The sequence below is a fragment of the Nerophis lumbriciformis genome, linkage group LG02, assembly GCF_033978685.3.
Source record: "Nerophis lumbriciformis linkage group LG02, RoL_Nlum_v2.1, whole genome shotgun sequence".
Classification (NCBI taxonomy): Eukaryota; Metazoa; Chordata; class Actinopteri; order Syngnathiformes; family Syngnathidae; genus Nerophis; species Nerophis lumbriciformis.
This window is the reverse complement of record NC_084549.2, coordinates 59,154,237-59,169,326: the sequence shown is the minus strand read 5'-3', so window position 1 is coordinate 59,169,326 and position 15,090 is coordinate 59,154,237. Positions and strand designations below refer to the sequence as shown.

The 15,090-nt window shown below is 38.9% G+C and overlaps 2 protein-coding genes across 3 annotated transcripts in view; one reads left to right on the top strand and one right to left on the bottom strand.

Annotated features, from left to right (window-relative positions):
• The window catches only part of hhat (hedgehog acyltransferase), a 193,883-nt gene extending 181,353 nt beyond the window's left edge, over positions 1-12,530 (bottom strand). For both annotated transcript variants that reach the window (XR_009815778.2, XM_061965759.2), the window contains exons 1-5: positions 12,423-12,530; positions 6,710-6,860; positions 6,562-6,626; positions 5,699-5,812; positions 5,431-5,625 (exon numbers count right to left, since the gene is read on the bottom strand). Coding sequence is in view for 1 of the 2 variants with exons in the window: in XM_061965759.2 (XP_061821743.2) it covers positions 5,431-5,625; positions 5,699-5,812; positions 6,562-6,626; positions 6,710-6,830 (495 nt within the window). In the remaining variant the exon portion in view is untranslated. The remainder of the gene's footprint in view (positions 1-5,430; positions 5,626-5,698; positions 5,813-6,561; positions 6,627-6,709; positions 6,861-12,422) is intronic.
• The window catches only part of LOC133609786 (arylsulfatase I), a 44,144-nt gene continuing 41,127 nt past the window's right edge, over positions 12,074-15,090 (top strand). The window contains exon 1 of the mRNA XM_061965739.2: positions 12,074-12,231. The gene's annotated coding sequence lies outside the window, so the exon portion shown is untranslated. The remainder of the gene's footprint in view (positions 12,232-15,090) is intronic.

Sequence of the window (15,090 nt, the reverse complement as noted above, 5' to 3'; positions counted from 1 at the left end):
ATTTTTTTTTTTTTTTACTCATCCTTCCCCAGCGTTGACCTTTTTTCCCCATCTTTTACGGGGCGCCTCGTGGCGACTCATCAACGTTCCTGTTCTGTTCTGTTTGTTTGTCTAATCTTGAACGGGTTTGTGCTAAAAACAAAGTTCCGTTGTACTTGTGCAATGACAATAAAGACCTACCTACCTACCTATCAACATAACATTTAGATATATTATTCTTTGCCCGGTTAAAAGTATATTAGACCACTCCAGGCGTGGCTTTGCGTCTTTGCAAGCGCTTAAATTCCACTTTTGTGGCATTTCTGATTGATTTTTACAAATATGTGCAAAAAAATATTTTTCATATTACAATGATGAACTGGAATAAAAGTACAAAAGTACAATAATTTTCCATAACAACATAATAAATGGTTTTGCATTTCTAAATGAATCAGCCATTTGTTGCTATAGGGTTTTGTAATGCGACTATCTTGTAAAGTACAGTATAGATCACTATTCATGTGCATCATTAGGCGTAATTGAATTATGTATTATGAACAGGAATACAATTGACACTTTATTTTCCTATATCGGTTCTATAATATTTCTATAATCAAATACAATAAAGTTGTTGATTGAGGAAAATGACTAAATATGTTGAGATGTATCATTGTTGACTATCATCATAACTATCATTATTTAATTATTTTTCATGTGTTTTAAAGTAATAAGTAAATCATGTTTCCTCCTGCACACTCTACAGTAAAGTTTCTAGAATCCTTGTTTCCTTTAAAGGGGACCTAATATTCAAAACTAAAATTTCTCAACTATTGGTACCTGTTTTTGTGTATTTGGGATCTGCATAAGGTCTGAAAATGTGAAATAAAACCACTAAGGCGTGGTAAAGATATTTATGAAACAATCTTGCTTTCTTTCATACTTCCTCCAAACAAGCCGTTTGGCATTTGCCCCAATTGTTACGTTTTTCCCCACGGATATCTCCATATCTCCAAAAATGTACCCAAAGTGCTTTGAGCAAGTCCACCATCGTAGTCTGACGTAGTAGTCAATGAGCGCCTTCTTTTTGTCTATCCTATAGTTGTGGGGCAGACAGGCTCGTACGTGCACATGCATCCTCCGCTGTTGCCATTTCTAATACAGTTCTAACTTACATCTGTCCGTAGACTCCATATGGAAGCGCTATAAACTACAACATGGATGACGGGGAGAATAAGTGGAGGCACATAAATAAGGCCGCCCACAAAACGGCGCATCCTGAAGAGACGGTCAGAAAACGGCTTGAAAACAGTCTGTAAAACATAATTTTTGCAAAATTTTGACCAAAGAACCACCATTACACATTATCAGTGTTGGGACTAACGCGTTACTGTAACGCCGTTAGTTTCGGCGGTAACTAGTAATCTAACGCGTTATTTTTTATATTCAGTAACTCAGTTACCGTTACTACATGATGCATTACTGCGTTATTTTACGTTATTTTTTATGTAGTATCGGCTAGAAACAAAAGATCTGAGTGTGTTTTATTGCAGCGCTGCGTGGAAAAGAAGAGGCGTGCTTTGTGTGGGTGGGGGTGCGGGGGCTCCCAGACCGTAGTTGAGGGGCGCAGGGAGACGTTCCTCCAGGGCCTATGTACTTCGGGGCTAACAATCTTCACTTTACCCGGAAGTGGGTCTTTACAGCTGAGGGTGAATGACGAGGCCGGCGGTTTGTTGCAACTTTGTATGCCACACACACACACATACGCTACTCTCATAACAACTAACAAGACATCATGGTGAAGCCAGAAGTCGAGTGTCTTAACATTCTCACTACTTTTCTTTTGTCGAGTACAAAGAAAAGAAAATTTTAGTTAAATGTAAGTTGTGTCTAGGATCAAAGATCCTATCTACTTAAAGTTAAAGTTAAAGTGCTATTATGTTGCAGATATTTAAAATAGTTTTGTCAATTTGTTCTGGCCTGAAATAAATTGGCCCTTTGAAACATATCTTTGTCTTTGTGTGTTGTATGTAGACAACATTGCTTTCTGAGTTCAGTGATGCAAATGCATGTCAAGTTGATCAACAGATTGTATTATTCTCCAGTGCAATAACAGTACTGAAATGAAGGCTAAAAGGGCATTAATGGGAGCCTTAAAAAAAAGGGGGGGGAAATAAGTAACTAAATAGTTACTTTTCACAGTAACGCATTACTTTTTGGTGTAAGTAACTGAGTTAGTAACTGAGTTACTTTTGAAATAAAGTAACTAGTAACTGTAACTAGTTACTGGTTTTCAGTAACTAACCCAACACTGCACATTATGTAGACCACAAGGAAGTGTTTTAAATGTAGGGGGGGAAAAATCATAACATGACCTCTTTAAAGGGGAACTGCACATTTTTTTAATTTTGCCTTTTGCTCACAATCATTATGAGAGACAAGAAGATTTTTTTAATGTATCCTAACTTGTAAATTAACGTAAATAAAAGTTTGCTTAAAATGGAGAGAATGAGATCGCCCAAAAAGCACCAACAATACTCCATTTACATTGTGTGACCTAGATATCAACCAAGTATTAGTGATATTGTTATAAGCACAAACACAGACAAACTATTTCTAGCGGCGCATTGTCACAGAGAACCAACAAGCTTGTTGCTGCTATATCTATATCAGCTGGTGAGCTGCTTTCTCGCCTTGGAGCTCGTGAAAGTTTATTTTAGATTATAAATAATGCCTCTCACCTTGATAGTAGAAGGATGATGACATGATCCGACAAGTTGGTGAACTTTGGCATACGATTTAGACCCGAAAATGCCGAGAAAGACACAAAAAGAGGCTTGTTCCATCCCCTTTTTTTCTTTGTGAGAATTGTGAGTCATTCTTTATTTAAACGGGAATATATCAACACCATAGCAGTCGGTTGATGTAATTTTTGTTGTGTTTTCAGGTAATAATGATTTATGTGACTTGTATCGGAGTTATGTTATTTATTTACTTTTTTATGTTTTGCCCGAGGCTGATATCCGCAACTGTCATGTCTCCCTTTTCCACAGGATATCCGCAAAACACTTCCTTTTTTTACCCTTTAAAATAATACTCCCTTTGCAATAAGAGTTTGTGCTTACTTAGTGAACAAATGTTATAGTAATACAATGTACATCGGCATCCTAGTGACGTAAGTGGTGTTTTATTATGTTTGTTGGCTCTCATGATGTCTGCAGTGAGTAGTAATAAGTGATGTTGTCGAGGGAAAAAGCGAACGTCGTGATGAGTTTTTGAAACTAATGCCTAATATGAGCAAAATATGTAAATATTACAAATTATTTTGAATGGGCTTGTTCCTACATTACATATATACTTACAGCGTGTATATAAAACCTTGATGGAGGTGTTTGGATGTTTATTTAAGTGCTTTAGAGCAGTGTTTTTCAACCTTTTTTGAGCCAAGGCACATTCTTTGCGTAGAAAAAATCCGGAGGCACACCACCGGCAGAAATCATTAAAAACGAACCTCAGTTGACAGTAAAAAGTCGTTGTCGCAATTGTTGGATACGACTTTAAACCAGAACCAAGCATGCATTACTATAGCTCTTGTCTCAAAGTAGGTGTACTGTCACCACCTGTCACATCACACCCTGACTTATTTGGAGTTTTTTACTGTTTTCCTGTGTGAAGTGTTTTAGTTCTTGTCTTGTGCTCCTATTTTGGTGGCTTTTTCTCTTTTTTTGGTATTTTCCTGTAGCAGTTTCATGTCTTTCTTTGAGCGATATTTCCTGTATCTACTTTGTTTTAGCAATCAAAAATATTTCAGTTGTTTTTATCCTTCTTTGTGGGGACATTGTTGATTGTCATGTCATGTTCGGATGTACATTGTGGACGCCGTCTTTGCTCCACAGTAAGTCTTTGCTGTCGTCCAGCATTCTGTTTTTGTTTACTTTGTAGCCAGTTCAGTTTTAGTTTCCTTCTGCATAGCCATCCCTAAGCTTCAATGCCTTTTCTTAGGGGCACTCCCCTTTTGTTTTTTGGTTTAAGCATTAGACACCTTTTTACCTGCACACTGTCTCCCGCTGTTTCCGACATCTACAACAGCTACCTACTGGCACCTACTACTCTCTTATCCCTTGTGGAGGGGAAGACACACAGGTCCGGTGGCCATGGATGAAGTGCTGGCTGTCCAGAGTCGAGACCCGGGGTGGACCGCTCGCCTGTGCATCGGTTGGGAACATCTCTGCGCTGCTGACCCGTCTCCGCTCAGGATAGTTTCCTGCTGACCCACTATGGACTGGATTCTCACTATTATGTTGGATCCACTATGGACTGGACTCTCACAATATTATGTCAGACCCACTCGACATCCATTGCATTCTGTCTCCCCTAGAGGGGGGGGGTTACCCACATATGCGGTCCTCTCCAAGGTTTCACATCGACGTCCCACTGGGGTGAGTTTTTCCTTGCCCTTATGTGGGCTCTGTACCGAGGATGTCGTTGTGGCTTGTGCAGCCCTTTGAGACACTTGTGATTTAGGGCTATATAAATAAACATTGATTGATTGATTGATACTGATATAGAAGAGTATTACACGGTTATTCTGCCGAGCTCTAGACAGCACCAACACTCAACAACAACACATCATTTTCAGACTATAATTACCGGTACTGGTTTGCAAAAAATATTTTTAACCCAAATAGGTGAAATTAGATCATCTCCCACGGCACACCAGACTGTATCTCACGGCACACTAGTGTTCCGCGGCACAGTGGTTGAAAAACTCTGCTTTAGGGGCACTATCAAGCGACTCGATCCATTGTAAGAATGCATTAAAAAAAGGAAAACATAAATGTTCTTGTCTTATATAAGGATTGTGAATGATAAAGAAAATTCCCCAAAAAAGTGCTGTTGCCCTTGAAGAGAAACTGAAAATGTAGTTTCAGATCTTGAATAATTCCATCCATCCCCGCTGCAATATGGTGGAAGGCAGGGTACACCCCGGACAAGTCGCCACCTCCTCTTTAATAATTCACCTTATTAAAATCTTTTCTATAATATAAAGTTGGATAGAGCGAGTCTGGTGGGCAACTCACTATTCTAACTCAACCAACCTAACATTTCTATTTTTCACTGAGTGGCTTCTTCCCGCCTCCAAAGACATGCACCTGGGGATCGGTTGATTGCCAACACTAAATTGGCCCTAGTGTGTTAATGTGAGTGTGAATGTTGTCTGTCTATCTGTGTTGGCCCTTGGATGAGGTGGCGACTTGTCCAGGGTGTACGCCGCCTTTCACACGAGTGCAGCTGGGATAGGCTTCAGCACTCCCCGCGACCCCAAAAGGGACAAGTGGTAGAAAATGAATGGTTGGATGATGATTGACTTTGAAGCTTTGACTATTTGCTGTGGCTGTGCTCCCTGCAATCGCACTGTAATTGGTTGCTTATTGTGCCTTTAAGAGGACCCACCTGGATCTCCTGAAGAGGCCGGATGTGAAGAGAGCAGAGGAGCAGCAGGTTGCAGGCCCATGAAAGAGCGGGTCTTTTCAGCTGGGCCACGGTAAACGACAACGCCAGATGCAGGAGCAGCACGCCTACACCTTTAAGACCCAACACGCTGCTGGCTGCTAAGAATCCATAAACTGTGAGCACCGCTGCTCGAAACTGTTGGCAGAATGTGGAAATGGTACTCAGTGGAAGCCTTCCGCGTGGTGAGAAAGCACAAGATGTTTCCTACCTGTGGGTAGAAGATGCTGCACAATCTGGATATGACACCGTGACCTATCAGAGTCCACAGCAAGGACTTCTTAGCCCATTCGGTCCAGAAAGTCCACTCAAAGTCTGCTGCATCCTAAACAAACACACATATACTGAATATATATTACGGGTAGAGTTGTCCGATAATATCGGGCTGCTGATATCATCGGCCGATAAATGCTTTAAAATGTAATATCGGAAATTATCAGTATCGGTTTCAAAAAGTAAAATGTATGACTTTTTAAAATGCCGCTGTACGGAGTGGTACACGGACGTAGGGAGAAGTACAGAGCGCCAATAAACCTTAAAGGCACTGCCTTTGCGTGCCGGCCCAATCACATAATATCTACGGCTTTTCACACACACAAGTGAATGCATCCATACTTGGTCAACAGCCATACAGGTCACACTGAGGGTGGCCGTATAAACAACTTTAACACTGTTACAAATATGCGCCACACTGTGAACCCACACCAAACAAGAATGACAAACACATTTCGGGAGAACACCCGCACCGTAACACAATATAAACACAACAGAACAAATACCCAGAACCCCTTGCAGCACTAACTCTTCCGAGACGCTACAATATACCCCCCACCCCCCCTTAGAGTTGATTTATTTTGGAAAACATTGTTACATTGTTTAATGCATCCAGCGGGGCATCACAACAAAATTAGGCATAATAATGTGTTAATTCCACGACTGTATATATCGGTATCGGTTGATATCGGAATCGGTAATTAAGAGTTGGACAATATCGGATATCAGCAAAAAAGCCATTATCGGACATCTCTAATTACGGGCATTTAAGTCATGTCTAAAATAACAATTAGAACTTACCCTTTTAAAACCTCCTATAAGTCCTTTTTCCAGATGCAATTCTCTGTTTAATCCCGCTTCGTGCTCTGAAACACAGGGCCCGAACATTAACAACTCTTATTTCCTGTCAAATCAACAAACCAGGGTAGCTATAATTGTATTACCCTACCTCTTGAGAATCTGTAAAGTTCATAAAAAGAGTAAAGATGAGAGCCAAAGGACAGCAGCCAGTAGAGAAGGAGCTCCGCCCATGGCAGTGGCACTAACTGGACCTTTGGTGTGGATGTCATCTGGGTCAAAATGGCTTTGCTATAGTACACCTGCAACAGGGTGAGTAACATCATCATGTACATGCATTTAATCAGGGGTGCCCAAACTTTTTTCACTGAAGGCCCAGGACTGATTTATCAAAGGATGCGGCGACGATTTTGGTAGTTTTCCCCTTCAAAACCAGTACGATTATTTTTTTCCCTAAGAACTACAAAATGCAATTTTGATAGAAATTTCATGTGAATGCAGAAGAGCCAAAGTTTAACTGAAATGCTAACAGTTAACACGCTGGCCAGGTAGGGTCAAGTACCAAAAAACATGAGCAGAATTAGCTAAAAAATAGTAGGCATGCTAACAGTACTATGCTAACATGCTTACAGGTAGCATTAGAGAAATACCAAAATATATGACATTCATGTGTATACAGACTAAAATAGCCAAATAAGCTAGCATGCTTATGTTAGCATGCTAACTTGCTAACTGTAACATGTGTTAAGTACAAAAATATATTGCTCGGAGGTGTGTACTTGAAAATGTCGTAAATCCTAGCATGCTAACGTTAGACATATGACTCAGGTGTATACGTACAAAATTAGCTCAACAAAAAAGCTAACATATTTATAACATTAGCATGCCAACAGATATTATTCAAGTAAAAAAATATTTGACGCTGAGATGTATACAGTATTTTTCGGACTATAAGTCGCAGTTTTTTTCATAGTTTGGCCGGGGGTGCGACTTATACTCAGGAGCGACTTATGTGTGAAATTATTAACACATTACCGTAAAATATCAGATAATATTATTTAGCTCATTCACGTAAGAGACTAGACTTAAAAGATTTAATCGGATTTAGCGATTAGGAGTGACAGATTATTTGGTAAACGTATAGCATGTTCTATATGTTATAGTTATTTGAATGACTCCTACCATAATATGTTACGTTAACATACCAGGCACATTCTCAGTTGGTTATTTATGCCTCATGTAACGTACACTTATTCAGCCTGTTGTTCACTATTCTTTATTTATTTTAAATTGCCTTTCAAATGTCTATTCTTGGTGTTGGCTTTTATCAAATACATTTCCGCAAAAAATGCGACTTATACTCCAGTGCGACTTATATATGTTTTTTTCCTTCTTTATTATGCATTTTCGGCCTGTGCAACTTATACTCCGGAGCGACTCATACTCCGAAAAATACGGTACCTGCAAAATTTGCAAAAAAGATACCATGCTAATATAAAAATGCTAACAATTGCTGGGTTGCGTATGACGTCACATGTGTTTTTGTTCTTTGCGGCTTAATTCAGATGATGGTCAACCAGCTTGAGCGTAGCATTAAAACAAGTGAGAGTGAGTGTAGAGTTTGAGCAGAAAATGGCGTATTGCTGTTCTGTTCTTGGGTGTTCCATTCGTTCAAACACAGAGATAGGAAATAGCTTGCATCGAGTCCCGAAATAAGTCTTCCATTAAGCTAATAAATTCAAGTAAAAAACAAAGGTGTGTCGAAGGAAATAGCTTTGAAAAAAAATCACTTTAGTCATCTTGTGGAATACATTGGGACTATGCTTGTGTCTGCAGCAATCACTTTGTAAAATGTTTTTTTGAACATTTCATTTGTTTGAGAAACTTTCTGTGATGCAATCGAGTTTATACTATATTAATAGTGTTTGAGAGCAGACCTAAACGTAAAGAAAGGACAAAAGATTGCATTGAATGTATGTATGTATGTGTATGCTTGCTTTAGTACTATTATCTTGTGTTAATCATATAGCGTTGTTTTTTGTTTTGTTTTTTGTTGTTGTACTTGCTACCATGTTCCATCATTCCATGTATATTCCATCATTTCATGTATATTCTATCCTCTGGACCCCCTGTCAAAAGCTTCTTCTAGCTTATTTGGGGGACCCTTTCACGTACCAACATCTTTAAATGATGATATTTTACTACTATTGTATTTGTTATATGGTATTGTGAATAAACTTGAATAAAAATTGTTCTTTTGTGGTTGCTATGCCTAAATATAACTACAAAGACCTGGTTGTGCAAATCAACTAACATCATATTAAGTTCTAGTAATACATTTTGTGATTGTTGGTCCAATCTATATTTCCATTGTCCATTTTCATAAGAGAAACTAAAAGCTTATGTTGTTGTTGTGCAGAAAAGCCAAGTGCTTTATTCGGCACGGATGACAATATTACAGCGTCTTTGGTGGTATTTGTTAGCATCAAGAAAATATCCTTAAAAGTATTGATAAACTAGATTAATACATTCCTCAGAGGCTCAGCAGCATATGCTAAATCTTGATATCAGTAGCAAATATTGCTGAACAACAGGGACAGCTAAATAATGAGACAAAATATGAACTTCACACCATAAAACCAACTGCAGACATGAATTGTAGATGAGACTAATATTCGCAGGAAAAAATCCACTGCAAACAAACTTGTTCTTTTTCTCATTAGCGTCACCATCACAACAGCATGGCACTTGCTGTCATTCAAATACAGTAATTAGTGATATACAAATAAATCCAACATTGTCTTTCACCGATTAATGCTTAATTTGTGGACCCCTCTAGATATACAGACATGATGCGCCTCCAATCTTTTCTTCTCTAAATCTGTGTGTGTCAAACGAGGTGAGGTCGTAGCGAGCAGTAATGTCTTGGTGACGATAAAGGTTTAAATATTGAAAAATATTTTTTCTTTAACAGTGTATAAATCCATATACACTCCATGCCATTTAAAAAAAAATGAATGATCAATTAAATATTTGCCCCTAAGCCTTTCGAAATGCACCCAAATCTGCTCTGATGCAGCTACATAAAAAGTAGCCTAAACCTAGACCAGTGTTTTTCAACCACTGTGCCGCGGCACTCTGGTGTGCCGTGAGATACAGTCTGGTGTGCCGTGGGAGATTATGTCATTTCACCTAGTTGGGTTAAAAATATTTTTTGCAAACCGGTATTTATAATCCGCAATTAATGTGCCGTTGTTGAGTGTCTGTACTGTCTAGAGCTCAGCAGAGTAACCGTTAAATACTCTTCTATATGAGTAGGTGGCAGCTTTGTCATGATCACAATATGCTGGAGGCAGCGTGCAGGTCAAAAGGTATCCAATGCTTAAACCAAAAATAAACAGAAGGCGAGTGCCGCTAAGAAAAGGCATCGAAGCTTAAGGAGGGCCATGCAGAACGAAACTAAAACTGAACTGGCAACAAAGTAAACAAAAACAGAATGCTGGACGACAGCAAAGACTTACAGCGTGTGGAGCAGAGATGGCGTCCACAAAGTGCGTCCGTACATGACATGACAATCAACAATGTCCACACAAAAAAGGATAGCATCCACACAACTGAAATAGTCTTGATTGCTAAAACGAAGCAGGTGCGGGGAATAGCGCTCAGGGAAGAAATGAAACAGCGACAGGAAAATACAAAAAAAACAGGAAAAGCCACCAAAATAGGAACGCAAGACAACTAAAACACTACACAGCAAAAAACTCCAAATAAGTCACGGCGTGATGTGACAGGTCGTGACAGTACACCTACTTTGAGACAAGAGCTGTAGTGATTCATGCTTGGTTATGGTTTGAATTCATATCCAACAATTGCCAGAACAACTTTTTACTGTTGACTATTTACAACACTACACAGTATTTATTATTATTACTATTATTATTATGTATAATTACATTTAAATGGCATTGCATACATGTAAAATTAAATGCTATTTCACATTATTTGACCAGTAGCAGTTACACCCATCTGAACAGGTCAGCCACCTGTTTAAAGCCCGATCACAGTTGAAATCTTGAAATGAAGGGCCTTTAATGGCCAAAACATTAACCTGGACAACATTGTAACAGCTGGTTGGCTCAGATGTTATTCTTTTCATTGCATTCACATGCTGCAGTGGACAGTGGACAATTTAGCTTCAGTATTAATGCAGTATCTGAAGCACCGTCTCCACGTGTGTTTATTGACAACAGGGTTATAACCTGGACACGTTAGCTCGTCGGTATGGTAACACGTGACTGTTACTACGTGCGTCTGCCCCGACCCCCGAGTCAAACAGCGGCGGTGTTAATGAAGCAGCGTCAGGCTGCTCACCGTCAGTGAAACGCTCGGTGAAATCGCGGATTAACGTTAAATATATGACGAGCCGCGAGCGATGCAGCTATAACCTATCTGCCTATAACCTATATTACCCTCGTATTTTGATCCGGTCGGTCGTCGTCGTCGTCTTCTTCTTCTTCTGGCCCACCAGGTGAATTAAGTGCTATTGGCGGAGTTACAATGCATAGTAGGCTACCGCCACCTACTGCACCGGAGTTGTAACTACAAGGTACATTCACAGACAGAGTCCCATTGCTTTTATGAGCGGTCGAGCGAGTCAAAAGCCGAAAAATCCATTTGCGGCGGACGTAATTCTTTCGTGGCGGGCCGCCACAAATAAATGTGTCAGGCTTGTCCCTGACAGTTTGACTGTTAGTTTTTTCTCTGCGTTTGTCTTAGTTTTCTGTCAGCGCTTTTATTTTGTCTTCATTTCCTGATTGTCTCCCTGAGTGCTGCTTCCCCTCAGCTGTGGCTGATTGGCACCTGGCCACACCTGGTGTCAATCAGCCAGCTGCTATTTAAACCTGCCTTCTCCTCCAGTCAATGCTGGATTATTGTCTTTCCTACTTGTCGATGCCAGTGTAGCTGTAAGCGGTAGCGGTAAGCTATTTATTGTAGATGTTTGTAGCTTGCTGTCTTTTTGTTCCTCGTCTTCCAGTTCCTGTTTTCCTGGCATCCTGTTTCCTGTTCCTAGTTCGTGTTTTTTCCTTTATTTTATGAACATTAAATCTTGTTTTCCCGCACAATGCCTTCCACCTTCTCTGCATCTTGGGGTTCGTCACCTACAAACTCTGACAAAATGAATGTGTGGGAAACACTGCACTGCAATTCAAGTATTTATTTTATTAATTTATATATATATATATATATATATATATATATATATAGCTAGAATTCACTGAAAGTCAAGTATTTATTTTATTTATATATATATATAAGAAATACTTGAATTTCAGTGAATTCTAGTTATAAATATACTCCTCCCCCTTAACCCCGCCCACCTCCCCCCCCAATCTCCCGAATTCGGAGGTCTCAAGGTTGGCAAGTATGGCCGCAAATGGCCCCCGGGGCACACTTTGGACACCCCTGCATTAAATCCAATCAACACTAACTCACATATTGTAAATACAACGTTAAAATGAGTACTTGAGCTACTACGTTCGGTTTGTTGACCTTGTTGACGGAAGTTACTTTACGGTACTGTAGTAGTAACAGGAAGGTGTCGTTCGTTGCTAGGTAACGCCTAATGCTTCACGACAGTCGAGTTAGCGGGAAATTTGTATCAACGGGGGAAAAGTAAGCCAATTTCACATTTGTATGAGGATTGTTTAGTAATTACCAGATAATTACGAACAAGTAGAATAGTTGTGTGCTTCCCGAGTACTGCCAGTCGACTATAGCGCGTCACTGTCGAGTCGTAAACTTCGTATAGTTCCTTACCAACGACAGCTAGCTAACGATAGCTAAATGTTTATTCGGCGTATTACCTAGAAATGTCAGCTTGGTGTCCATGTAGTGTTTTCAAATGCAGTCCACAAAATTGGAAACGAACTATATGGTAGAACTGCAACTTTAGTTCACGTAAAAAAAAAAAGCGACACACGAAAGTGTATCGCTTCCGCTCTTTGTTCTTCTTCTCCGTGGATGCTGTCTCCTCGACATGACCGCCCCCACCAGGCTGGGAGGACTCGTGGAAAAGGTTCAAATGTAATTTGGTCATTTTCTTTCCCTGATTGTGGCGGTTTAGTAATGCTGTTCAGTGTACTTTGCTTTATTACTGATTTTCAGTAAACGTTACATAATATAACCAACATTAAACTCGTTTACCGATTTAATAATCAATGGCTATCGTGCACAAAGCAGAAAGTGACACCTGCACCTCCTGCATTGCCTAAAAATGTTAGTAAGATCAATGCTTTAATGTCAACTATTACTTAAAAATCCTATCAAAAAGTGAGAACAAAACCACAACTCCAACACAGGCAGTTCTTTATGTGTTGCTGCCAATAAACAAACACAAAAGGATTGCAAGACATGCTTTGTAGAGGCAAGATATTTACCCTCTAGATTTCTATACATATCCTTTCTTTGTTAATGATATTTATTTTTACAAAACCCAAAACCAGTGAAGTTGGCACGTTATATAAATTGTAAATAAAAACAGAATACAATTATTTGCAAATCTTTTTCAACCTGTATTCAATTGAATAGACTGCAAAGACAAGATACTTAATTAAAAACCTCTTAAGGCCCAAGCTGTTTGTTTACATACTTTTTTTTATTTCTCTTTGCTATATGGGCTTATTGGACCCTAATTAGAATAAAAACTAAGAATCATCTTTTTATATGATGTACTTAGTCCATAAGTAACAAACGTGTACTTCATGTTTAGTGACATGCTAATTCTTATTTTTACACTTTTTTTTTCCAATTTCCATTGTATGTTATACTTTTCTGACACCACCAGATAGCAGTATAAGTGTCCACATAAGGGCCATAAGACCCCAATTCAGTAGTGTACACAATTTTGGAAATAAGAGCTAAAAGTTGCTGTCCATGCATGTGGCCAACTAAGCCTTTAGAGGTTTTAATGTTCGAACTGGTAAACTTTTTGTTATTTTTTGCAAATATTAGCTCATTTAAAATTTGATGCCTGCAACGTGTTTAAAAAAAGCTGGCACAGGTGGCAAAAAAGACTTAGTTGAGGAATGCTCATCAAACACTTATTTGCAACATCCCACAGGTGAAATGCTCAGTCATTCACAAACAAGAATGGGGTGAGGGTCACCACTTTGTGACAAATGCGTGAGCAAATTGTCGAACAGTTTTAGAACAATATTTCTCAACGACAATATATGTTGCAATTCAAGCAACGTTACCATGGACGCCCCTGCTTATTCCAGCAAGACAATGCCAAGCCACGTGTTACAACAGCGTGGCTTCGTAGTAAAAAAATGCGGGTACTAGAATGTCCTGCCTGTAGTCCAGACCTGTCTCCCATTGAAAATGTTTGGCGCAAAGCTTCAAAAATTGGTCTCCTCAGTTCCCAAACGTTTACTGAGTGTTGTTAAAAGTAAAGGCCATGTAACATTTTTTTTTTTTTTTTTTTACAGTAGTAAACATGCCCCTGTGCCCACATTTTTGCGATGAGTTGCTGCCATTAAATTCAAAGTTAATGATTATTTGCCAAAAAAAATTACGCTTCTCAGTTTGAACATTAAATGTCTTGTCTTTGCAGAGTATTCAATTGAATATAGGTTGAAAAGGATTTGCAAATCATTGTATTCTGTTTTTATTTACGATTTACACAACGTGCCAACATCACTGGTTTTGGGTTTTGTACATGCTTAAAAGAGTCATAACATTTAAATTTACGTTATTGGATTAGTTACCCATACTTGCCAACCTTGAGACCTCCGATTTCGGGAGGTGGGGTGTGGGGGGTTGGGGTGGGGGCGTGGTTAAGAGGGGAGGAGTATATTGACAGCTAGAATTCACCAAGTCAAGCATTCCATACACACACATATATATATATATATATATATACACATCCTGAAAATATGCAAACAAGACTGTGTTTAGATAATTGATACTTCAAACTTGCATAAATAAATCTTAATATAACATAACTTGGCTTCTGAGAGCTTCAAAATGTAATGAATAAAATGCTGAAGTTGTTGATAAACAAGCAATTATTTTAATAATTAGATATGGTCATTTTAGATTAATTATTATGATCATTTAAAATTAATTATTTCAAACATGTTTATTTAAATGTATAATTCTATGGCTGGATGTAATAAGGAGTCAGAAAAAATACAAATAAAAATACAATTAATTTTGATGTTTTTAGCAAAATATAGTAAAAATGTATTTAGTTTTTTTTTTTAAATTAACAAATATATTTATTTGTAGGTAAGATAAACATAGTAATACAATTTATCTCTAGTCTGGATGATTTAGTTCTTGTCACCCTGTTGTACTCCCGTCATGAAAAAAGGCTGTCCTCACTCAGGTCTGCATGGAGCTGGAGGGGGCGTGGCCTCCAACTCCGGCTAAAAACCGGGAGATTTTCGGGAGAATATTTGTCCCGGGAGGTTTTCAGGAGAGGCGCTGAATTTCGGGAGTCTCCCGGAAAATTCGGGAGGGTTGGCA